Raw genomic sequence first — 25,726 nt, 5'->3', positions numbered from 1 at the left:
AAAGATGCTCATTTGGAATTATAGATAGCAGTATAAAAAAGAAATATAATGTCATTTTACTAATTTCATTATATAATTACATTAATTGTTTTTTCATATTTCACTCAGTTTAACAATTTCATTAATTATATTATTTTAACAATACATCACATCATTAATTATATTACCATAATAATAATAGTGCAGATTATTATTTATTAGTTAATCAACATTAACTTTGTGCCAATTATAAAATCAAAAACGTAATTTACTAGGTTTTTCATATGGTTACACGTTCGGTTTAGTTTGTTTTACTAAAATTTTTTTATTTATTTTAGTTTCAATCGGTGAAAAATTACGTACCCAATAACATAATTCAAAAACATGGTTTGTGAATAAAATAATAATTTAAATCAAAATAATAAAAATGTATTACATTTATTGTCACTTAACTTTTCACTCCATATAATTATTTTACTAAATAAAAAATTCTTTCTATTTCACTTAAATTTAGCCAAACACATAGAAAAAATATTTTTTATTAGCTTATAAAATCAGTTAGGCATGAACATTGGCTATCCATTAAGGTACGGGTTGTTCTTTTCGTATATCGTTTTTTTGTTTTCAAATTAGGTCCCGCTTAAATATTATAAATTTATGTGTGGGTTTTGAGTTGAATCTTTTTGGGTCTGGATGAGTTCGGTTTTGATGTTTAGAAACCTAAAAATAACTAACTGGCAAATGTATATGAAATGGGTTTAGATATTGATACAAAAATAACCATATTACCCGACTCGGTACAAGTATTTTGAATACAAATAGTTATATTACAACCCATTTAAAATATATAACACTAATTATGAAAAAATATCAATGTATAAAAGTACCAAAAATAACCATATTACTTGCGTCTCAATCTCTAGTTTCCATTGAAACTGAAGTACCTTTTGGTACTGTTTGGAAATATAGATAGCAATATAAATGATAATTGTTTAGAAACATGGATAGTGACGTAAACAAATATAGTGTCATTTTAGTAATTTCGTTAATACAATTACATTAATTGTCTTGCCATATTTCCCCCAGTTTAATAATTTCATTAATTATATTACCTTAACAATACATCACATCATTAATTATATTATCATAATAATAAGGGGCTTTCGCAAAAGTGACTCAAAACTTGGAGTCAAACAAAAAACTAACCTTTTCTTTTGACTCCTTTTTTTTTGAGATTTTAACCCCACACCTGCAGTTTATCTACGAAAATGCCATTAACATTTTTTTTTTTTCGAAAATGGCTTCTTTACTGTCTCAACCTCATCTTCTTCAAGTATTTACAATATTGCCACTGCAATGAATAGTGGCAACAACCTTGTACGAACTGTTTGAAGCTTTTAATGCCCTTTAATGCACGTAAATCTCTTTACACTCTCTCTGTTTCAATTGTTATGAACTAAAAACAACATTTCTTTCACTTTCTCTCTATATTCATCCAAAAAACTCAAGCTTTTGATTCAAAATATGGGCTATGGTTGACAGAGCCATATTTCTTTCGTTTTGACTTACGGTTGCTTTCGTTTGAGGTTCTGTGTGCAAACGAAGTCATCTCACCTAGTTTAAGGTACGAATTTGAATTTTTTTTCAAGATCTGTTCGCGTAGAAGACTTACTAGTAAGTCATCTGTATGTAGAAGACTTACTGATGAGTCTTCTGGTCAAACGGACGACTTAAATTAAGTCGTCCAGCTTTGTTTGTTAAAAAAAAACACTCCAGACGACTTATATATACGTCGTCTACGAGAAACGGGCTAGTTTTGCATTTGACCGAATCGTGTCAGATCTTTGACTATTTCTGGATGACTTATAATTCAGTCGTCTCTGGGAAAGTTAAAATTTCAATATTTTATGAAAACTTGACGACTTACGTGTAAGTCGTCCTAGGTTAGTTTTGTAATTGAAAAATAAAACTTGAAATTTAACTTTATCCAGACGACTTAGATGAAAGTCGTCCAGCTAAACGACTTAATTTAAGGTCGTCCGGGATAAGCAAGGTTTGACCAGAAAATTGGGAAAAATTCTGGACGACTTTGCTTTCCCCGGACGACTTTAAATTAAGTCTTCTGGAGGGACGACTTTATATTAAGTCGTCTGGTTAAAGTTAAATTATGAAGTTTTATTTTTCAATTACAAAACTAACCTAGGACGACTTACACGTAAGTCGTCAAGTTTTCATAAAATATTGAAATTTTAACTTTCCCAGAGACGACTGAATTATAAGTCATCCAGAAATAGTCAAAGATCTGACACGATTCGGTCAAATGCAAAACTAGCCCGTTTCTCGTAGACGACTTATATATAAGCCGTCTGAAGTTTTTTTTTTAACAAACAAAGCCGGACGACTTAGAATTAAGTCGTCCCTTTTAATTTTCAATTGCAAAAGTGACCTCTTTAGACGACTTACCTTTAAGTCTTCTGGACGACTTAATGCTAAGTCGTCTGCGGCAATGTTTATTGAACTTCTTCATTTTCTCTATGTTTACTAATGTGTTTTATTTTGAATATTTGCAGATGATTTTTCAGTTACATGCAGTGTATGGAGAATGGTTGTTGAGAGATTTCCGTTGGGATTTTGTGGTTGATGATCTCAAAGGAGCAAGATTGTTTTTATTGAATGAAGATTCAACACATGCTGAACTTGTTGCAATGGCTCAAGAAGATTATAACCTGGACATGAGAACAGTAAGTGTGGAGATTAGCTACTCATTACCAGCAGAAATGATGATGGCTCCAGGCAGTCTTCCCATTAATGTTACAAGTGATAGACAAGTTCGAAACTTGCTGGAGATACTCAAAACCCATAGAGTAAGTCTTTGTGTATCAAGCCGCAGCAAGGTCGAAACGGTTTCAGAGAAAAGGGATATTGATGAAGCTGGTGAATGGGAAAAAGATGTTGGTGATAATGATGAAGCTGGTGAATGGGAAGAAGATGTTGGTGATGATGATGAAGCTGATGAATGTTTTGAAGATGTTGGTGATAATGAGTTTGTTGAAGATGAAAATCAAGATGGGGAGGAGGAAAATGGGGAGGAGGATGCTGATAATTCTATTGTTGGTGAAACGGATCAGAATGGTGGGGATTACAGTCTTTATGGAAAGGTTCCAGATGAGGACGAGGAAGATGATGATAATATTTGTTTTGAAGAAATCCAAAAGACATATGCTAAGACAAATGCTATTGAAGGAGGAAAATCGAATGGTACCAGTATCTATGTCAACCAGAGTTTTGTTAGCAAGGGTGCACTACTTTCAGAGCTGCGGTTGGCAGCAATGAGGGGTAAGTTTTCTTTCAGATTATACAAATCAACGAAAACTCTCGTTGTGGCAACATGTCCGGTTAGCTATTGTGGATGGAAGGTCAGAGCGAGTGTCTAACATGGGACAAACACGTTTTGGGTAACAAAGTATGTGGAAAAACATTTATGCTCAGCGGGAGACCGAATCGCTCAGCGGAGACACTGTACTCCGAAGTCCATCAGCACCTTAAACGCGACTCTCCCCCATGGATAATTCTCAAACCGTTCTAAATCCATCACTAGCCTTGCCAGAGTAGATCGTGTAGCGGTTGAAAACTTTCTCCCTTCAATGAATCCAGTGAAGATGGAGAGGTACGCGAGCCGCTTGCGATCTTCCCTGGACCAATCCCCGCATCTCTTCAGTGCTGCTATTATCTGATCAGTAGTTGGCCCAGCTTCCAGATGAACTCCCAGCATCCCCCAGAAAGAAATCATCTCTGGGGTAACGTCACATTTTGGTGTCTCAAGGTCCTCGATGTACTCGCAGTTTAGACCAGTGAGGTTTTCAAACTCTAACAGTGAAAACCTCAAAGGTTCTGGACCAACGAGAGACCACATCTCATACTTCTTCTTAATGTCCAGCTTGAAACTGAGCATGTAGTGAACCAGCCTTGAAGCCCAACCAAATCCCTGCTCCTTGAACTTGATGAAAACTCCCAAACTCGACTCCTTGAGCTCTTCAAATTCGTCATCAGTAAGAGCTTTCCTAAGAGCAGTATGCAACTTGCTGTTATCCGTATGATACAAAATGCTATTGTGGGCTTCTGGCTCTTCCCCTGATGTGTATAACCTACGGGGGAGTTCTGGAATATCCATCCTTTTTGTCTGCAAAATAATCAAAGACAACAATATAAGTCCAGACGACTTAGTAGACGACTTATAATTAAGTCGTCTGGAAAGTCTTCCAAATGGACGACTTATATTTAAGTCATCTACTAAGTCGTCCAGTTGAAAGACTTTCCAGACGACTTAAATTACTTACAAGTCTTCCAGTCGCAGAAGGAGTTGGAGTACTCGTCATTGCGGTTATAGATCTGAAAAAATAAACGTGAAACGGTGAGAATGAGTAAATTGATAGAGACAACGTTTTATGTTCATCTTTTCCTCGAGATTGATGACTTAGCGGCGTTAGGGTTTACAGAGAAACGGCGCTAAGGTTTACAGAGAAGAAGCGGCGGCGCTAGGGTTTAGAAGAAGCGGCGGCGCTAGTGTTTAGAGGAAGCGGCGGTGAGAACGTTGGTGACCACGGTGGCGAGGGCGACGGTTTGTTCGGAAATAGTGGAAGCGGCGGCGCTAGGGTTTAGAGGAATCGGCGGCGCTAGGGTTTAGAGGAATCGGCGGCGCTAGGGTTAGAAGAAGCTGCGGCGACAACGGTGAGATAGATAGCCGACGTTGAGAACGATGGTTTGTTCGGAAATCGTGAGAATTCGAAATCGCCTTTGAGAGAGAACTGTTAGGGTTTCTGAATTTCGCAAAAAATGAAACAAAAAAAATAAAAATCTCCTTATATATTGGGTAAATAATCCGGTTAGCTTTAAAAGTACATTGGTAAACTTTAAGGTTTGGTCCGGTTTAGACGACTTATTCTGGCTGATAATGTACAACAGACGACTTAATATTTAGTCGTCTGTTTTCAGACGACAAAATATTAAGTCGTCCTAAACCCTAAAATGAACCCCTAAACTAAAATGACTAGATTAACTAACTAACCACGTTATAAAATCAAATTATACTTAAATAGTGTTTACTATACACAGAAATGAACACGCATAAGTAATTTTAAAAATTTTCAAAAACGGTTTTAATGTTTTCCAAAATCTAACCCTAAGAACACATACAATACTACAACATATGTTGATGAAACATAAACTTAAGAATATCATGACTCACTACTTTCACTCATCTATGCTGAAAACAATTGAAATTTGTTTTATCTTAATTTATACCTCCTAAGACATATGTTAATTACATAATTCCCATTTTTCACTTATCAAAATATTTTTTACAAAAATTTTAAATTATGTTTAAGACTAACTGTCCAGACGACTTTCAGTTAAGTCGTCTGGACGACTTATTTTCAAGTCGTCTAAACAGACGACTTGCGAGGGGTAGAAACGTAAAAAAAATTCCGTTTTCTTGTTTGGTCACAAGGGGATAGTTGTAATTTCAATAGCCTTTTAGGTTACTTTTGCCTTTGACCCAAGTTGGGGTATTGTTTTGGGTTTGACTCCAAGTTTTGAGTCACACTTGGCAATTCTCCCTAATAATAATAATAGTGCAGATTTTTATTTATTAGTTAATCAACATTAACTTTGTACCAATTATAAAATCAAAAATGTAAACTAACTGGATTTTGCATATGGTTAAACGTTTGGTTTAGTTTGTTTTACTAAATTTTTTTATATTTATTTTAGTTTTTATCGATGAAAATTTACGTAGCCAAAAAATAATTCAAAGACATGTTTTTGTGAATAAAATAATAACTTAAATCAAAATAATAAAAATGTATTACAGTTATTGTCACTTTATTTTTTACTCCATATAATTATTTTTTCTAAATAAAAAAATTTATTACTACTTCACTTAATTTAGCGAAACACATAAAGATGATCTTTTTTATTAGTTTATTAAACCAGTTAGGCATGAACATTGACTATCCATTTAAGTACCGGTTGTTTTTTCGGGTATCGTTGTTTTTTTCAAATTAGGCTCTGCCTGGCGACCCATCAACCTACTATATATATTTATGTGTGATTTTTGAGTTAAGTCATTCTGGGTCTGGAGGAATTCAATTCTGATGTATAGGAATCTAAAAATATCTAAATAACAAATGTATCTGAAATGGTTCGGATATTTGTACAAAAATGAACCATATTACTCAATTCGATACTGGTCTTTTGAATACAATTATCTATATTATGATCAATCTAAAATATATAACACTAATTATGAAAAACAAATATCAATATATAAAAACGGTAAAAACTAATATCCTCGCGAGATCTCTAGTATTGGTTAAACATGAACAATGTGGGGCGAGTACGGATGGCATATAGTAAATAGATTCTAAAAACATTATAAAATATATATTAACGTATTGTTTGAATAATTTTTTACCAAATTAAGATTTTGGCTAAAAGTTAATAAATAAATAAATAATAACAAATAATATATATTTTAAATCTAAAAAAAATGCAAAACTATAATAAATTATCAATAATGGAAATATAATATATTTAATCCTATCAATAAATTTTGGTTGTCTTCATTATTCTCTTCATTTTTAAAAATGGCATAGTAAAATTTTATCAAAATGTAAAGAGTTAAAAATCAAATTGTGTATTTAATTTTATGTACTACTAAAATATATCAAAAGTTTAATTATTTTTATAAAAAATAACATTGGTTCATCTACATTTTTCGGATCAATTAGTGTCGAATTGCAAATTAATTGAGGACTTTTATCGGGTTTATTAAGTTTTTAATAGCAAATTTTAACTAAATTCAAACAGTCATCGAATTTCCTTGTTCGATCGGATATGAAAATATTGCTCTTAGTTGATTTGTTAACTGAATCAAGTGATCAAATTTTCTTCCTAGTTTGTGGAATTCATGAACTGATCAAACAATCACTTTCCTTATGGGTTCAAAACCGGTCCAAACCAAAACCAAATGAGGACAAGAAAGCCTAAGTTAATTTGGTCGCCAAGTACCATAACAAGTCTCAGGAAGCACGTTTTAGCAAAACCATAGACTTTAACCTTTAACCGGTGGCGTTTATTGATAAACCATCAATTTTAACCACATTCAAATCTCATCAGCTCTCTTCTCACTGGATGCATTGCAGTGAAAATCCCATTGTTGGATTAAGCATTTCGTAGCGAGGTAGACGCCGAAACTCATCTTCTCAGTGCTTACTATTGATTCGAGTCTCTAATGTTCCGAGTTAGTTAAGGCTTTGAGCTTTGTCTACTTAAGTGAAGAGTAGATGGACCGTGTTAGCATTCTTGCAGACGAGGTTCTTTGTCATATACTGTCCTTTCTTACGGCAAAGGAAGCTGCTTTGACATCGATTCTCGCCAAGAGGTGGCGCAATCTTCTTGCGTTTGTCCCTTGTATTACTATTGATGACTCTGTGTTTCTGCATCCTGAAGAGGGTAAGCAGGACAGGGAAGAAGTTAAACAGAGCTTCATGGACTTTGTGGATAGAGTTTTGGCGTTGCAAGGTAACTCTCCCCTAAAGGTATTCTCCCTCAAGTGTCTTACTGTGGTTGATACGGATCGTGTGGATGGTTGGGTAAGCAATGCGTTAGCTCGTGCTGTTTCGGAACTCGATCTAAAGATCATTATTCCTAGTGACAAAGGGGAATTTTATAAGCTGTCTCCAAAATGCTTTGATTGCAGCACACTTGTTAAGCTGAAAATGAACTGTGTGATTGATCTTACTTTGGTTGCTGGTCGCATTTTCTTACCGTTGCTTAAAACGCTGGTTCTTGACCATGTTACGGTTTGTCCTAACGAGTTTGAGACTCTGCTTCATGCTCTGCCTTCCCTTGAGGAATTGCTTCTTGTTTATGTAATGTGGAAAGGTATGGAGGATGTCACAGTGTCAAGTTCAAGCCTCAAGACCCTGACAATGACGTTAGACTATACTTTAAAGACTTTGTCATTTGATACACCAAGTCTCCTTCACTTTAAGTACTCTGGTTATGCTGCATTGGACTATCCGGTAGGTAATATGGGAAACTTGGTTGATGCTCAAATCGACTTCTTCTTAAGTGATAGCCAACTCAAGCAACTTCGAGAACCAGATAATGATGAAGATGCTCATCGTTATAGTAAGGTGTGCAAACTCTTTCATAGCATACCTTATGTTGGGAATCATTTCTTGCTTCCTGATACTCTTGAGGTCAGTTTTCTAATTCAGTTCCTGGAGCATATGAACAAGCGAAGATCTAGTTTTTAAAACATGTGATTCCCAAATGTTTTGTTTTGTCTCGTCTTGCTTTCAGGTGCTTTCTATGTGCTCTGAATCGATGCCAGTGTTCACCAACCTCAAATCATTAACTATTCGGAGTGACGAGGATCGAGGATGGCAAGCAATGCCAGCTCTTCTAAGGAACTGTCCACATTTAGAAACTCTTGTTATAAGGTATAAATACAACCCGTTTTGCCAAACATGTACAAACAGTTAACATTTGAATCTCTTAATGGGTCTCCTTTGTGCCTATAGGGTCTCGTGCACCATGTGACAGACAAGTGTGGGAATGTTTGTGGCTGCATTTCTCGGGAGGACAAAGGACTTTCACTCAAACTTTGTCCAGTAAAAGAGATGAAGATCCATGAGTTTCAAGGAACAATGGAAGAGATGGCAATTATAAAGCATTTCTTGGACTATTTTCCATGTTTGAAGGAGATGGAGGTCTATGCTGAAGAGAATAATAATCCTACACGGCTAGGAAACCATGAAGTTTGTAAACGTGTCTCGGAGATGTTCCAACTCTACAACAAGTTATCGAGTTGCAATGTCAAAGTCAAAGTCATGGTGGGCGATGTTCTTTGCAGATGAAGTGGCTAAAGAAGAAAACCATAATCCTAGTTTTGGGCTACAGTTTAAGTTGTGTTTAACTTTCTTGAAAACCATAATCCTAGTTTTCGGCTGCAGTTTAAGTTGTGTTTAACTTGCTTGAAAACCATCTCCTAGTTTTGGCCTGCAGTTTAAATTGTGTGTAAACTTTTCGTAACTGAAAAAATATTATTCTTGCAACTGAATGATAACAAAAGAAAAATACCAAAATAGATGTCAAGAAAAAAAAAACTAAGATAAAAAATCACGTAAATACACAACTATAAATCAAATTTATTGTTACTTCTTATGTACATATATTTAGTATTTTAATATTAAAATAAATCTAATAATTTAGAAAAATACATTATGACATATCATGTTTACAGATAAATATAAATCAAATTTATTGTTAATTTGATAATCATATCTTTAATACTTTAGTATAATGATAAAATCTAATCATTATATTTATATACAATAGTAAGTATAAAAGAATAATGAATAATAAAAGAAACATGTAGATAAACAGAAAATAAATACATTTAATCTTCTTATTTTATCCAAACACGTTTTTCATTTAATTTTTTGAGCTAATTTATATTAGATTTATTAATGATCAACTAAATAATAAATTTATAATTATTCATTAAATGTAACAACAACATTGACGTGTCTAATTTTTAATGTGAAACTTTGAATGCGAAAATCATTTCACGAATACTAGTATAGTTTAGATATAGATTTAGTTTGTAACTCCAACAAAATATCAAATAGCTTACAAACAAATGAATAATTGATAAGTACTTTATAGATAATTATTAATTAATTTGCAAATAATTTACAAGTAACTTGAAAATACATCATGTTTTAGCAAGTATGTATATATTTTGTCAAGCTTTTTAGCAAGTACAGTATTTGAAAGTCAAGTATACTAAGAAAACGAAATACTAGGCTTGTGTTCACCCATAACTTCAAAGAAAACCATCTATAACCAACGTATATTCACACTGGACAAGTTATGCTCAACTCAATTCTTGTTTGTCTGGGATGTTATATATAGGGTTATCCAGCCCGGCTCCCTGTGTAATTTAAGCTCAGCCTTAAATGAAGTCTAACCTTTTTAGAATCTATCAAAATATGTAAAATAGGGTTGAACCCTTTTCAATCCTTTTTAAACCCTTTATCTTCTTTATGTAAATACATTTTGTATAATCTCTTACAAAATACATATTGGCTCATATATATTAACATAAAGTAAAGAAAAATGGTTTTTGATTAAAATATTTCTTGTTTTTAATCTAAAGATTTGTGATAACGGCCAAAAAAGCTTATTTTGTGATTTTGGCGAAAAAACTTGATTTTGTGGTTTTGGCAAAAAATTCAATTTTACAGTTTTGGCGGGAAATCTCAGTTTTTGATTTTTGGTGGTAAATCCCATTTTTACGATTTTGGCAGGAAATTTTGTTTTAGAGGAAAAACTTGATCTTACGGTTTTTGTGGAAAATCTTGATTTTGCGGTTTTGGCAAAAAACTCGATTTTGCAGAAAACTCAATTTTACGGTTTTGGCGGGAAAACTTGATTTTACTGTTTTGGCAGAAAATCTCGATTTTATGGCTTTGACGAAAAAATTCGATTTTACAGTTTTGACGAAATTTTTTGATTTTACGGTTTTGACGGAAAATCTCATTTTTATGATTTTATCGGACATTCTCGATTTTGCGATTTCGGCGGGGAATCTCGCTTACGGTTTTGGCGGAAAATCTTTATGATTTTGGCGGGAAATCTCGATTTTACGGTTTTGATTGAAAAAAATCGATTTTACGGTTTTGGCGGAAAAACTAATTTTGCCGAGTCTGGTGGAAAAAATCGATTTGGTGGAAAAACTTGATTTGGCAGAATATTTTTTTATTTTAACAAAAAATCTTGGTTTTTAACATTTTTTGTAAAAAACTCAATTTTATAAAATTTTAAGAAGAATTCATTTTTGAAATTTTAACCCTAAACCAACTCATTGTTGCTTTTTTCTATCTCCTCCGCTTGTTTAACCAGCAACTAGGCCTGGGTATTTTAACCTGGACCCGAAAACCCGAACCGGAACCGACCCAAAAATATCTGATCCGGACCGAAAATTTACAAGTACCTTTTGGGTCTAAAATTGTTTTACCCGAATAGACCCGGAACTGAAAGAAACCGACCTGAATAGACCCGGACCCGAAAAGAACCGACCCGAATAGACTCGACCCGGTAAGAACCGATTTGTACCCGACTTAAAAACATGTATATTTAAAACTATGATATTTTTGTGTTCTATTTTGTACATATTATTTTATGATTTAGTTGAAATATTTTTTGTTAACAATATTTGTTATTATTTTGTAATATTGTTTAAGTAATATGAAGCTTTAAAATGTAAAGTTTAGAGTTTAAAAATGTTTTATTTTAATTATTAATAGTTTCATTGAAGTTATTTTGTAAAATTTTAGATATATATGACAAATATCAACTAATTTGATGGAACTGGGTATCCGAACCCGGACCCGATATGGACCCGAAAAGTTATGGGTATTTTAATTATAGACCCGAACCGACCAGGACCCGAGAAGAACCGACCCGAACCCGAACCAAAAATTTCTAAGTACCTATTGGGTCTAAATATTTAGGACCCGAAAGACCCGGACCCGAAAGGAACCGGCCCGAACCCGACCCGAAGACCCGAGCCTAGCAGCAACTAAGGGCGTGCTCTCATCTCAGTGAAAAACCTAAAACTTGGGTGCTGGATTGATTATTTCGTATGGAGGTAAATAACGAGCTTTACTCATCTCTTCTGCTAACTACTGATTCGATTAGGGGTTTCTTACTTCAAAGTTTCCTCCTATATTTAGATTTCTACTTGTGTTATTTAATTGGGCTTTTCTCTGTTTGTATAACCTGCACAGTGGTACCTTTCTCTGTTTGTATCTTTGAGCTTTGTCTACTTAACATATTTATTCTTTCATGCAGAGTAAATGGATCGTGTTAGCAACCTACCAGACGAGGTTCGGTGTCATATACTGTCCTTTCTTACGACAAAGGAGGCTGCTTTGACGTCGATTCTCGCCAAGAGGTGGCGCAACCTTCTTTCGTTTGTCGCTTGTATTACTATTGATGATGACTTTGTGTTCCTGCATCCGGAAGAGGGTAAAAAGGATAGGCAAGACATTATACAGAGCTTCATGAACTTTGTGGATAGAGTTTTGGCGTTGCAGGGTAACTCTCCCCTAAAGGGATTCTCCCTTAAGTGTTTTACTGTGGCTGATACGGATCGTGTGGATGGTTGGATAAGCAATGTGCTAGCTCGTGGTGTTTCGGATCTTGATCTACAGATCATTATTCGTAGTGACAAATGGATTTTCTATCCGATGTCACCAAAATGCTTTGAGTGCAGCACACTAGTTAAGCTGAGCATAGGCTGTGGGGTTGATGTTACTTTGGCTGCTGGTCGAATTTTCTTACCAATGCTTAAAACGCTGGTTCTTGTCTGGGTTAAGGTTTGTCCTAACGAGTTTGAGACTCTGCTTCATGCTCTGCCTGCCCTTGAGGAATTGGTTCTGGTTCGTGTAATTTGGAAAGATAGGGATGTCATAGTGTCAAGTGCAAGCGTCAAGACCCTAACAGTAAACTTAGGCTTTTGGTTAAACACTTTATCATTTGATACACCAAGTCTTGTTCACTTTGAGTACTCTGGTTCTGCTGCATGGGACTATCCAGTAGTTAATATGGGAAACTTGGTTGATACTCAAATCGACTTCTACTTAAGTCAACTCTATATCAAGCAACTTGGAGCACCATATAATGACGAAGTTGCTCTTGGATATAGTAATGTGTGGAAACTCTTTCATGGCATACGAAATGCTCCTCATCTTAGCTTGTTTCCTGATGCTCTTGAGGTCAGGTTTCTAATTCAGTTCCTGGTGCATATGACCAAGCGAAGATCTAGTTTTGAAAAATGTGATCCCAAATATATTGTTTTGTTTTGTCTTGCTTTCAGGTGCTTTCTATGTGCTCTGAATCGTTGCCAGTGTTCAACAACCTTAATTCATTAGCTATTAGGAGTGACAAGGATCGCGGATGGCAAGCAATGCCAGCTCTTCTAAGGAACTGTCCACATTTAGAAACTCTTGTCATTAAGGTAATAAAAACAACTAACATGTATTCTATAGTCCATGCATAATACTTGAATCTTCTCCTAATGGGTCTCCTTTCTGCATTTAGGGTCCCGTGCACCGTGTGACAGATAAGTGTGGGGATGTTTGTGACTGCATTTCTCGGGAGGACAAAGGACTTTCACTCACACTTTGTCCAGTAAAAGTGATAGAGATTTACGGGTTTCAAGGAACAATGAAAGAGATGGCGATGATAAAGCATTTCTTGGACTATTTTCCATCTCTGAAGGAGATGGAGGTGTATGCTGAAGAGAATATTTATCCTACGCAGCTAGGAGGAAACCAACGTGTCTTGGAGATGTTCGAACTCTACAACAAGTTCTCGAGTTGCAATGTCCAGCTCTTCATATGAAGTGGCTGAAGAACAAAGCCATCTCAAACTGCACCAATCTCAAAAGACTTTCTTCTTCTTGCTTGTTTTATGAATCATTTACGATGGCTTGTTTTTATTTGATTCTCTGACAAGTGTTTGTTTTGAGTTCGTTTTTGTTGTCGTCTATACTTTACTAAAGTAATGGTTTTTTTTTTTTTTGAGAAGAGAGTGACAAAGGTTAGCTATCATCACAAGTAAGCCATCTATCTTGGCCCGAAAGTATACGGTTCGTTGATCATGTATAGTTCACATAAAGATTAAAGAACACTTGTCTTAAGAACATATTCATGTATACTACGTAAGATCATTCAATGAGTCCAAATCAAACCGCTTCAGGCAAAGAAATTGTTGGGAATGTAATAAAATCAATTGTAGTTACTCTTGTTAAAGTCGTAGTGTCGAAATTGACAATCATATAATATTAGGTGGTTATAATGTTTTGCTAAAAACCGCTTATAATCTATAAATTAATAATTTATTACTAATATTATATGATCCTATAGAGTCACACACCTAAACGAACTAAATCGTAACTATAAATATATTTGGGTTTAATAGTTATATTATATAATGTATATAATATAAATATATGACATACCTACACGTTAATGAACGTGTGTGCACTTCGCTTAATAATAAGGATATGGGCTTAGTCCACATTAACCTAATTATGTTTATAATGATGATTATAAAGAAAAGGAGGATGTGACTATTGTTGAGTGCAGCGATCTCACGTGAAACCCTAAAAAACTAAGAGACAAAAGGTTTGTCTCAGATTTGATCTGGGCGGTACTAGCATCCCGTTCTGATCCAGTTTGTGTGCGTGTGGATACTGGTAGAGGCACGACGTTTGGAATGATAGACATCTCGATTTGGTTTATTCATCTTTTCGGTGCGAATAACCAGGTATATTCGTTACCATAAGATCTAGATTTATTTTTAGTATTGCATGAGATTCTAGGCATATGAATTCATAGGTTGATTTATAAATCGTTATAAATTGGTATGAACACCAATAGTGGTATCAGAGCCTACTTGTTTAATACCGAATCTTATTTTATTTATATATTGATATTGAAAAACAATTGTTAAATTGTTTATTGATCGTGTTTATATAAATCGTAGGATTATAATCTGATTGTAATCGCTCGTTTTGAAATTGTTTTTTTTTTTTTTTTTGGTAATCCAAAGGTTCCCTGCTTCGCGGATCATTCCCTGGGTCCGGTCAGGCAGCGGGCCGGCTTCATCCGGGAGGGTATGTCCTGAGCCCGAAGGCCCAGTACCCGCTTCGTGACATGGATGAGCAGTTCGCCTCCGACTGACGTCGAACCCGGAAGCATGACAATTGGCCCCCAAGACTCTAACCAGTAGAGCTGACTCATCCCGTCTCGTTTTGAAATTGTTTCAAATTAATTGTATTTGAATTGACATTCGTAGATATTTTCAATCTGTACATGTGAAATTAATGATTCATGCAAGAATATTAATTTATAGTCACCCAGAATTGTTCGTGCGGTTGATTAGTGCTTTGAATAAAGCAATATGCACTAGCTAGATATCAATGAATTGCATATGTTGTTTGTCGCACGTGTACGTATCGTAATGTGCTCATGCATGTTTAATTGTTAAAGGTTAACAAGTATTATTGTATACATACATGTATGTGATTTTCAAAGCATGTGATTTTCAACTGTTATAATTCGCATATGCAAATTTTGAAACCCGATTGATTCAGTATTGGTTCAACCTGTCAGTCCAATTAATTTGGTCATTTGACTAGATTTTAATTAGATTAAATTCTAAAATTAAATATATAAATAATTAATTTATTTTAATTAGATTAAAATTATTTTAATTATTTGTAATCCAATTAAAGTACATATAAGATATGTATTAGTTATATTTATATTTTATATTAGATATAAATTTAAAATATAAAAGTAAATTGGATTAAAATTTATTCATCAATAAATTTCAAATATTTTTGATGTTTACCCAATTTTATCAGCCATCAAGGCTCGTTTCATTGTAAGATGGGCTTGCCAAAGCAAGGTGTCTGCGATTATATGAGTGAGGTGGATGGTAACGGTTACCATATGAATTAAGATTGGTTTACATGACTAGGCTATCAAAACGGTTTTGGGCTTAGAGAAACAGGTTGGATAAGACATAAGATGTCGTCTGACAACCAAGAATTATATTTGATATAATTAGCAAAGTGTTGTTTACCTAAATAGTTAAACTGTCGGGCGATGAGCCAACGCTCACTCGAATTTTAGTGAAATATGGATCTTGGATTATTATATTCATTTGAGGAAATTGTTTGAATATAATATGAGTTTGAGATTTCTCTAATTCCTGAACATCATATTAATATTCGCTATTCTTCTATTCAAGCAATGTTAACTCCTCACAACTCATTTTCATTCCAATATGCCTTAAGAAGGACAAATTGAATGGATCAAATTTCCTTCAATGGTATCGAAACCCGAGAATTGTTCTCAAACAAGAGTTTAAACCCTACTTGGAAGATCTGAAAAGGAAAAAGACTTTTGAAACATCGTCTAAGGGTATTTATGTTATAGAAGTAAATGTTACTACTTCTGGTTCTACTTCTTGGGTATTGGATACCGGCTGCGGTGCTCATATTTGTACGAATATGAATGGCCTAAGCAACAGTAGAATTTTGGAGAAAGGTCAAGTGGACCTACGGGCTTGGTTCGAAATTGCGGGTGGCGACAAGAAGCGAGGAGGTGGGAGCTTAGCGCCTAGCGCCATGGCGGTACAAAGCGCGCGCTTTGTCTACCTGCAACAGAACAAGGTAACCTGCAAAACCACTTATATATATATATATATATATATTAGTATATTACGTAAAACTTAAGAAAGACAAGTAAGAAATAAAAAACACCAGCTTCATATAATAAAACAGAAAGGTTCAAATAGCAAAACACTGAAAATACCAAATGCAAACACCAAATTCAAAAGCAAATAAAACACCAAATCAAAAGCAAATAAAAACACCAATCCGAGTAGAATCTCTACTCAGATTCAGAACCACTCTCCTCATACTCCAATTCCAAATCCTTCCAGAAGCTACCATCTTCCTTTCCTAACTCCTCTTCAACGTCATCATCTTCATCAACCAATTCCAAATAAGGAGCTGATGTACCATAGCGCTTGCTCTGAGTTGAAGAAGTAGCTATTCCTTTCCCTTTGTTGTTCTTAGCTGAATGAGGAGTCTTCGCTCCTCTAGTACCATAGCTTGGTTCTTCAGCTCCGGCTGCTTCACTCACCAAAGTCCAAGTCAGGTCCTCATCATCATGGACGAAAGCATCATCTTCATCATTGGAGGAGTTTCCATCCATCTTCCCCATCAACCACTCGTTGCTATCATCTATTTCCTCCAAAAGAATTGGATCCTTTGCATCATTTCTTTTCATCCTACGCTGCAAAGCACGATTGTACTTGACAAACACCATGTCATTCAATCGGCTTTGAGCTAATCTGTTTCTTTTCTTGGTATGAAGCTATTTCCAACAGAACTTAGTCAAACATATGAATAGCATTAAGTTCAATTTAAATTTAGAGATTATAACAAACTTACATGTTGAAACACACTCCAGTTTCTTTCACAGCCACTTGCACTGCATGTTAGACTAAGGACCTTGACAGCAAAATCTCTGAGATTAGGAGCTGAGCTTCCGTAGCTTGACCACCAATCAGCTATTAAAACATTAAAAAAAAATAAGTTAGCATTCTTAAACACTTGAACCATATATGAAACCATACAAAGCTTAAAACAGAGACTTGTTACCCGGTGACTTAATCTCTCTTTGCCTAATCGCCATGGGAAGACCAAAGAGCCCACTTGCATTCTTAAAAACTTCAAGCTCCACCATGATCATGTCTTGCACATTAGGATCTCGGACCAGCTTTGTGATGCAGCTATACAATCCACGCTCCACTTCCTCACAACAAACATCCGCAGGATGAGCATAATGAACAGCTGGATTGAGGAAATAACCTGCTGCGTGAAGTGGTTGATGTAGCTGACAGTCCCAGCGTCTGTCAATCATCTCAAAAACCTTCTCATACTTCACCTTCTTTAACTTAAAACTCTTAGCAATAGTTTCTTTTGCTCTATCCATAGCAGCATAAATGTACCGCATTGGTGGTTTCTTCTCGCCATCAACCATCCGTAGCACCTTCACCAATGGAGAAGTTAGCTTCAGAGCATAAGCTATGTTTCTCCAAAACCCTTCTTGAAGGATATACTGCTTCAGCTTCCTTGCTCCTGCTTCCTTGGGCCATTTTGATTTTTCCCATTCCTCTGAAGTCACCATCTTCTTCAAATTAGCTTGCTGAAGGTGAAACTGGGTCATGGTGATGAAGGAAGTGGCGAATCTCGTTACAGCCGGTCAATGCAAGTTCCTCTGATCTGTGAACCTCCTCATCATGTTCACAAGAGAAACACAGCAGTAGATGTACGCATTAATAAACATGCACTTCTTCATTGCAGTCTTCACCGCAGCTATCTTTCCAATGTCCTCCAGCATCAAATCAAGACAATGCGCAGCACATGGAGTCCAAAAGAGATGTGGGCGTTTTGCTTCAAGAAGTTTTCCAGTCTTGACGTAGTTTGAGGCATTATCAATTACAACCTGAACCACGTTCTTCTCACCAACTTCTTCAACCATATCATCAAGTAGCTTGAACAGCATTGTAGCATCTTTCACCACTTCAGAAACCTCTTTGGACCTGATGAACACAGAACCTTTTGGTGAGTTAACCAGAAAGTTGACGATGTCTTTCTGCACCACAGAATCACGCCACCCATCAGACATGATTGAGCATCCTTTCACTGCCCACTCTTCCCTGTTAGGAGCCAGCAGTGCTTGAACATTGGCGACTTCCCTTTGAAGTAAAGGGAACCGGAGCTCATACTGAGAAGGAGGCTTTAACCCCATACCATACTGCCCAATAATCTTTGTCATCTCCTTGAAACTGTCATGAGAGACAGCATTGAAAGGAAGCCCAACATCGAAGAACCACCTTGCTATGGCGCCACACACCTTGTCTCGTAAGTCCTTGTCACAAGCTCCAAACACCCCTTTCCTATCCTTTCTACCTTTCAAGATGTCTGGAGGCGTAGACATCACAAACTTGTCCAAAGGACCACAGTGCTTCCTCTTGGTAGCCTTTCGCATTGGTTCATCATCACCATCCAAGTCCTCCACATCATCTTCATTCACCACGGGTTGGTACTGCATTGATAGAGCTACTCTTTCTTCAACTTTTCTGGCCATGTAGGTCTGCAGCTCAACCCTAACATGTTCTGGACAGATTGGACATTTCTTTGCATTCTTGTACCCGCCAACAAGATGTTGTTTCAATCGTGAAACCCCAGCAGTTAACACCTTGTAGCAGAAGATACACTTCCAGTGGTTGGCGTTATTGTTAACAATGGTTCCATACTTCCTTCCCGGATCCACTTGTTGTCCTTCTCCCTGAGACCCTCCTCCTCCTTGAGACCCTCCATGAGATGATCCAGCTCCAGCGTCAGACATGATCACAACTACAACATAGAAAAACGTGGAAAGAGAATAAGCTATTAACTATAAACAATACACGAGACAAACTAACATTTAAAAGAAGCTACTGATATAAACAGAGTCGACATGATCAACAAACAAGGCTTATATTAATGAAAAACTACTAACATACGGAGAAGAAACTATGATATAAACAAGAAAAGATCATAAAACCTTGCAAATGATAAGCTACTGCCGTAAGCTGTAGAGAGGAAAAGCTAATGAGTTTTACTTTCAGGTTTGTATGGTTCTTATATAGGAGAAGACATTAGGGTTAGTGGGATTGCATCCTAGGTTAGTGGGGTTGTGGATACCCTCCTATACACGCCTAATACGTGAGAAGAGTATATACTTTTAGATATACTAAATATTCTGACAAAACCGTTTTGTAAGTGTACATTTTTAAGCAAATCTTCTTTTTTTGTGTATGCACAACTAAACGCCGCTTTTAGCGCTCTATGGATATTGCAAAAGCGAGGAAAAAGCGAGAAAAGCTAGGGATCTATGTACCTCGCCTGGCAAGGGTGTCTCTAAGCGTTGAGGGCATCGCCTTGGGCGCCTTAGCGCCATGGCGACAAAAACTCTCGCTTTTTCGAACCAAGCCTACGGGTGGGAAATGGAGCAAGAGTTGCTGCATTAGCCGTGGGAACATTTCACTTGTCTTTACCTTCAGGCTTGGTTTTAGAACTTATGAATAGCTACTATGTACCTGCTATAAGTAGGAATATTATTTACATTCCTTGTTTGGATTTGGAAGGATTTCATTTTTCGATCAAAAATAAGTGTTGTTCCTTTGATCGTATGGCAGCGGTCCATTAGAGAATGGACTTTATATTCTAGACCAAAGCGTGCCTGTCTATAATATCAGTACCAAAAGATTCAAGTCTAACGACACGAATCAAAATTTTCTTTGGCATTGTCGTTTGGGCCACATAAATGAGAAACACATTCAAAAGCTTCATAGTGATGGACTTTTGAGCTTATTTGATTATGAATCATATGAAAAATGTGAATCTTGTTTATTGGGTAAAATGGCCAAGGCTCCTTTTACTGGACACGGTGAAAGAGGCAAAGACTTGTTGGAACTTATACATACTGATGTATGTGGACCAATGAGTATACATGCTAGAGGAAACTATCAGTACTTCATTACATTAACTATGACTTCAGTAGATATGGTTATGTTTATCTAATGAAACATAAGTCTGAATCTTTTGAAAAGTTCAAAAAATTTCAGAATGAAGTGCAAAATCAGCTTGACAAGAAAATAAAAGCTCTTCGATCTGATCGAGGTGGAGAATATTTGAGTCAAGCGTTTAATGATCATCTGAGAGAATGTGAAATTGTTTCACAACTCACTCCTCTAGGAACACCACAATGGAATGGTGTGTCCGAAAGGAGAAATAGAACTTTATAAGATATGGTTCGATCCATGATGAGTCATGCAGATCTTCCACCATCCTTTTGGGGATACGCTCTAGAAACGTCTGCGTTTACGCTGAATAGATGTCTATCAAAATCAGTTGAAAAGACTCCGTATGAGATGTGGACTGGAAAGGTTCCAAATTTGTCTTCTCTGAAAATTTGGGGTTCTGATGCTTATGTCAAACGTATATTTACAGATAAGCTTGGACCAAAATCTGATAAATGCTTCTTCGTTGGTTATCCCAAAGAAATCAAAGGTTATTACTTTTACAACTCCACTGAGAACAAAGTGTTTGTTGCTCGTAGTGGCGTTTTTCTTGAGAAAGAGTTTCTTTCTAAGAAGAACAATGGGAGTAAAGTACAACTCGAAGAAGTTCGAGAAACATAGGAAAATGTTTCATCCTCTCAGGAAGATGATCAATTAGATTTACGAAGAGTCATAGAATCTACACCTGTGGAACCTGAGGTATGTAGGTCAGAAAGGACACGTCACGAACCTGTTAGATATGGGGTTTGGGTGACAGATCATCATGATCTATTGATAATAGAGAGTGATAAACCTACGTCCTTTGAGGAAGCTATGATGGGCCTAGACTCCGATAAATGGCGAGAAGCCGCATAATCCGAAATGGACTCCATGTCAGTAAACAAAGTGTGGAATTTGGTTGATTTACCTGATGGTGTTAAAACCATTGAGTGTAAATTGATTTTCAAGAAGAAAACTAACATGGATGGTAATATACGAATATACAAAGCTAGATTGGTGGCTAAATGTTACAAACAAATTCATGGTATTGACTATGATGAAACCTATCACCAGTTGCAATGCTTAAGTCCATTCGGATTCCATTAGCAATTTCTGCTCATTATGACTATGAGATTTGGCAAATGGACGTGAAAACAGCTTTCCTTAATGGAAATCTCGAAGAGGATGTGTACATGACACAACCTGAAGGTTTCACAGTCCCTGGAAATGTTGGGAAAGTATGCAAGCTTCAACGTTCCATTTATGGTTTGAAGCAAACATCTCGGAGCTGGAATCTTCGTTTTAATGAGGTAATCAAAGAGTTTGATTTCATTAGAAATGAAGAAGAACCTTGTGTTTACAACAAGACTAGTGGGAGCGCAGTTGTTTTCTTAGTGTTGTATGTAGATGACATACTTCTCATTGGAAATGACGTTTCTATGCTTAATTCTGTAAAGACTTGGCTTGGAGGTTGTTTCTCAATGAAAGACATGGGAGAAGCTGCATATATTCTTGGAATAAGAATCAATAGAGATAGATTAAATAAGACTATTGGATTATGTCAAGATACTTATATCGATAAGGTTTTGCATAGATTCAAGATGCAAGATTCCAAGAAACGCTTCTTGCCGATGTCTCATGGCATAACTCTCAGCAAGACTCAGTGTCCGTCGACACATGTTGAGCGAGAGCGCATGAGTAGAATCCCATATGCTTCTGCTATAGGATCTATCATGTATGACATGCTCTGTACTCGTCCAGATGTTGCATGTGCTTTGAGCATGATGAGTCGATACCAATCTGATCCAGGTGAAAGTCACTGGACAGCAGTCAAGACTATCCTCAAGTATTTGAGAAATACTAAGGATAAGTTCTTGGTCTATGGAGGAAGTGATGAACTTGTTGTGAGTGGTTACACTGATGCCAGCTTTCAGACGGAAAAAGATGATTTCCGATCACAATCTGGTTTCATCTTTTGTCTTAATGGAGGAGCAGTGAGTTGGAAGAGTTCCAAGCAGAGCACCTTAGCAGACTCAACAACTGAAGCTGAATACATTGCTGCTTCTGACGCAGCAAAGGAAGCTGTTTGGATTCGAAAGTTCATTGTTAAACTGGGTGTGGTTCCGAGTATTTCTAACCTAGTGGATCTCTATTGTGACAACAATGGAGCCATCGCACAGGCAAAGGAATCTAGATCCCACCAAAAATCCAAACACATTCAAAGGAGATATCATCTCATTCGTGATATCGTCGATAGAGGAGATGTGAAGATTAGCAGAGTCTCAACGGATGCAAATGTTGCTGATCCATTGACTAAACCTCTTCCACGACCTAAGCATGAGAGTCATACTACTGCTATAGGCATAAAGTTTCTTAAGATGTGATCTTGATTCCAGTGGGAGATTTTTTTTTTTTTTTTATGATATGATGTTCAGGTTTACATACATTTTGTTATGTTTTAAAATTAAAAAAATTGTTTCAGATTTATTTTATTATTGGATAATTAAATAAAAGTCCCAAAATGATTTATATCATTCTTATAGGTCATCAAGTACGTGACTTGATCATGAAACCCTATAAGTGAAACATGCTATAAATTACTGAGGTCCCTAGTCAAAGTTGTTAAACTGGGACATTAATGACCATGAATGGCTAGTATGTGAGGTGATTGATGACTAAGTTTCATGGAGTCATTCAATATGTGGTATTGAAGTCAATCACATGGATATGTGTTAGAGAACACATGATCGGACTGACCCGCTATGGGAACTCTACAAGATTGTTATATGAGTGGCATGAGAGTTTCTCATTACGACTATATAGTATAGTCCTTAGACCTGAGTTCGTCATGATTTTTTATTTATGGATTAGTTCACTTTGACCTTGTCAAACGTCAGCCGTAACTGGTGATTATAAAGGCATTGATTAGGTGTTCTATGAAGTCTGTTAAGGAACAGGGATGGAACAAGATGGGATTTGTCTCTCCATATAACGGGAGATAAATATTTCTGGGCCTATCGAAGATTTGATACTGAAAAATGCATGGCCGTGCTCAAACGAGGTGATTGTCAGTCATTTGTTTTATCAGTATAAATCAGAGTTCGATAAACGTGATCTAACTTAATAAGGATGACACTAGTTCTTGCCTTATGCTGAGATCGAGATATAGAAACAAAAGGATTATGAGAATAGATGATTCTAGTACAAGTGGGAGATTGTTGGGAATGTAATAAAATCATTTGTACTTACTCTTGTTAAAATCGTAGTGTCGAGATTGACAATCGTATAATATTGGGTGTTTATAATGTTTTGTTAGAAACCGTTTATAATCTATGAATTGAGAATTCATTACTAATATTATATGATCCTACAGGGTCACACACCTAAACAAACTAGATCGTAACTATAAATATATTTGGGTTTTATATGTTATATTATATAGTGTATATAATATAAATATATGACATACGTACACGTCAATGAACGTGTGTGCACTCCCCTTAATAATAAGGATATGGGCTTAGTCCACATTAACCTAATTATGTTTATAATGATGATTATAAAGAAAAGGAGGATGTGACTATTGTTGAGTGCAGCGATCTCACGTGAAACCCTAAAAACTAAGAGAAAAAAGGTTTGTGTGAGATTTGATCTCGACGGCACTAGCATCCCGTTCTGATCCAGTTTGTGTGCGTATGGATACCGGTAGAGGCACGACGTTTGGAGTGCTAGACATCTCGATTTGGTTTATTCATCTTTTCGCTGCGAATAACCAGGTATATTCGTTACCATAAGATCTAGATTTATTTTCAGTATTTGCATGAGATTCTAGGCATATGAATTCATAGGTTGATTTATAAATCGTTATAAACCGGTATGAATTCCAACTGAAATGAAAACCTTAACCCAACTGATTTAGAAACCAAATCAAGTTACTTATGATTCGAGTTGATAGTTTGATACATGTCCATTATGTATAATTCACATAAAGAACACTTTGACTTAAAGAACGTAATCATGTATACTACTTAGAACTAGTCAAGCATCCTAATTTTTCTTTACGGTTTTACGTACAACCAGCGATTGTAGCCTACAGTAATTTAGTTCCCACCAGTGTAGATATTCGGGTTGGGACTATTTAGATTTTAAGACTAGAGTTTTAAACTTCATTCGGATATTTGTAAATTTTGACTTAGATCCTTTTAAGTTCGGTTTGGTTTCCTCACCTAGTTAAATTATGTTAAAATTATATATAAAAAATTTAAATAATCTTAAAATTCTCAAAATCCATAAAAGTATATTATACAATAAAATTAACATAAAAATTAGTTTGATTTAGATATATATACATAGAAAACAAATAGGTATTTCAGATATTCTCGGTGTTTTGAGGATTTTGGTTATTTTTAAATATTTACTTATTACTATTTTTAAGTAACCTTTAGATATTTATGTATTTTAATATAAATATTAAATATTAAATAATTAATATAGTTAAGTATAAAATTGGGACATGAATATCTTTGGATACTATAAATATTTTTTGTATTAAAATTTTAGATTTACTTAGATATTTAATCAGTTTTGCTTGTACTTCGGTACCATTTTTTGGATGAGATTCAATTCGGTTCTTCAAATTTAGAAGAAAACTAAAACTCTTAGGAAGAACATCTATAGAAGCAAACCGTCGATTTAAACCGGAAGAAAAAACTTCTTTCTTATTAAAATAGAAGTACAAATAAGAAATACTTCCAAAACTTATTTATATAGCAATGCAACTGAAATAATAAATAAGCTTATTTTAAATAATTTTGTTTTTTTCTAATTTAATAAATAATATATTATGTTGATTTTAAACTAAAAATACTTAATTATACGTTAATGCCACATAAAAACTACTTAATTCTAATTTTAGCATTTATTATCTTTTTATCAAATTAAACAACAATATAACATACCTAAATTGATTTTAAAAATAATTAGTGTCAAAACATAAACTTAAAATAACTAATTAATAAACATGAAAAATAGTCAATGTTATATTGATTAAGTAAACAGCCTTAAAAGCATGACAAAAATCAATTCAGGTATATTAATGTTATATTCTTAATAACTAATTAATAATGGAGACACAAACAATTATAAATCTACTACCTAAGTCGATTTAGGTATCCATTTACTAAATTTAAAATACAATATTATTTTAAATCTATATATTTATATTTCATTATTTATTAGTAATGACAAAAAAGTCACATAAAAAGAATCATGTATATAATATATAAATAAAATATAAATTAATATAGAAATATATTACTTTACATATAAATGTTGAAGACTATAAAATAGACAGCACCAGACTTTAAATAATATATAAAATAATTTTACTATACATTATATAAAATGTTGATCCACAAAAAAGTAAAAATACTTTTGTGCATATGCATAGAACATATTCTAAAAGTATGGATGATACAATTGA

The 25,726-nt window shown here is 35.2% G+C and overlaps 2 protein-coding genes and 1 pseudogene across 2 annotated transcripts; 2 read left to right on the top strand and 1 right to left on the bottom strand.

Moving 5' to 3' along the window:
• The first annotated feature begins 7,286 nt into the window (after positions 1–7,286).
• On the top strand, positions 7,287–9,631 carry LOC106428239 (F-box protein At3g59000-like). Its single transcript, XM_013868991.3, has 3 exons — positions 7,287–8,243; positions 8,347–8,485; positions 8,566–9,631. The coding sequence occupies exons 1-3, from the start codon at positions 7,323–7,325 to the stop codon at positions 8,901–8,903; spliced, it is 1,398 nt and encodes a 465-aa protein (XP_013724445.1). The 5' UTR covers positions 7,287–7,322; the 3' UTR covers positions 8,904–9,631.
• Positions 9,632–11,747: 2,116 nt separating this feature from the next.
• LOC106428240 (F-box protein At3g59000-like) lies at positions 11,748–13,744 on the top strand. Its single transcript, XM_013868993.2, has 3 exons — positions 11,748–12,830; positions 12,932–13,072; positions 13,156–13,744. The coding sequence occupies exons 1-3, from the start codon at positions 11,910–11,912 to the stop codon at positions 13,456–13,458; spliced, it is 1,365 nt and encodes a 454-aa protein (XP_013724447.1). The 5' UTR covers positions 11,748–11,909; the 3' UTR covers positions 13,459–13,744.
• Positions 13,745–16,360: 2,616 nt separating this feature from the next.
• LOC106428204 lies at positions 16,361–19,075 on the bottom strand (annotated as a pseudogene).
• Between the last annotated feature and the right edge of the window lie 6,651 nt (positions 19,076–25,726).

The sequence above is a fragment of the Brassica napus genome, chromosome C6, assembly GCF_020379485.1.
Source record: "Brassica napus cultivar Da-Ae chromosome C6, Da-Ae, whole genome shotgun sequence".
NCBI lineage: Eukaryota > Viridiplantae > Streptophyta > Magnoliopsida > Brassicales > Brassicaceae > Brassica > Brassica napus.
This window is presented reverse-complemented; position numbering and strand designations above follow the sequence as displayed.

Bases quoted from the DNA above. Each gene is read 5' to 3' on its own strand.
- LOC106428240 (XM_013868993.2), top strand. From the start codon at position 11,910: ATGGATCGTGTTAGCAACCTACCAGACGAGGTTCGGTGTCATATACTG. The intron at 12,831-12,931 runs GTCAGGTTTCTA...TCTTGCTTTCAG, and splicing joins TGTTTCCTGATGCTCTTGAG to GTGCTTTCTATGTGCTCTGA. The intron at 13,073-13,155 runs GTAATAAAAACA...TTCTGCATTTAG, and splicing joins TAGAAACTCTTGTCATTAAG to GGTCCCGTGCACCGTGTGAC.
- LOC106428239 (XM_013868991.3), top strand. From the start codon at position 7,323: ATGGACCGTGTTAGCATTCTTGCAGACGAGGTTCTTTGTCATATACTG. The intron at 8,244-8,346 runs GTCAGTTTTCTA...TCTTGCTTTCAG, and splicing joins TGCTTCCTGATACTCTTGAG to GTGCTTTCTATGTGCTCTGA. The intron at 8,486-8,565 runs GGTATAAATACA...CTTTGTGCCTAT, and splicing joins TTTAGAAACTCTTGTTATAA to AGGGTCTCGTGCACCATGTG.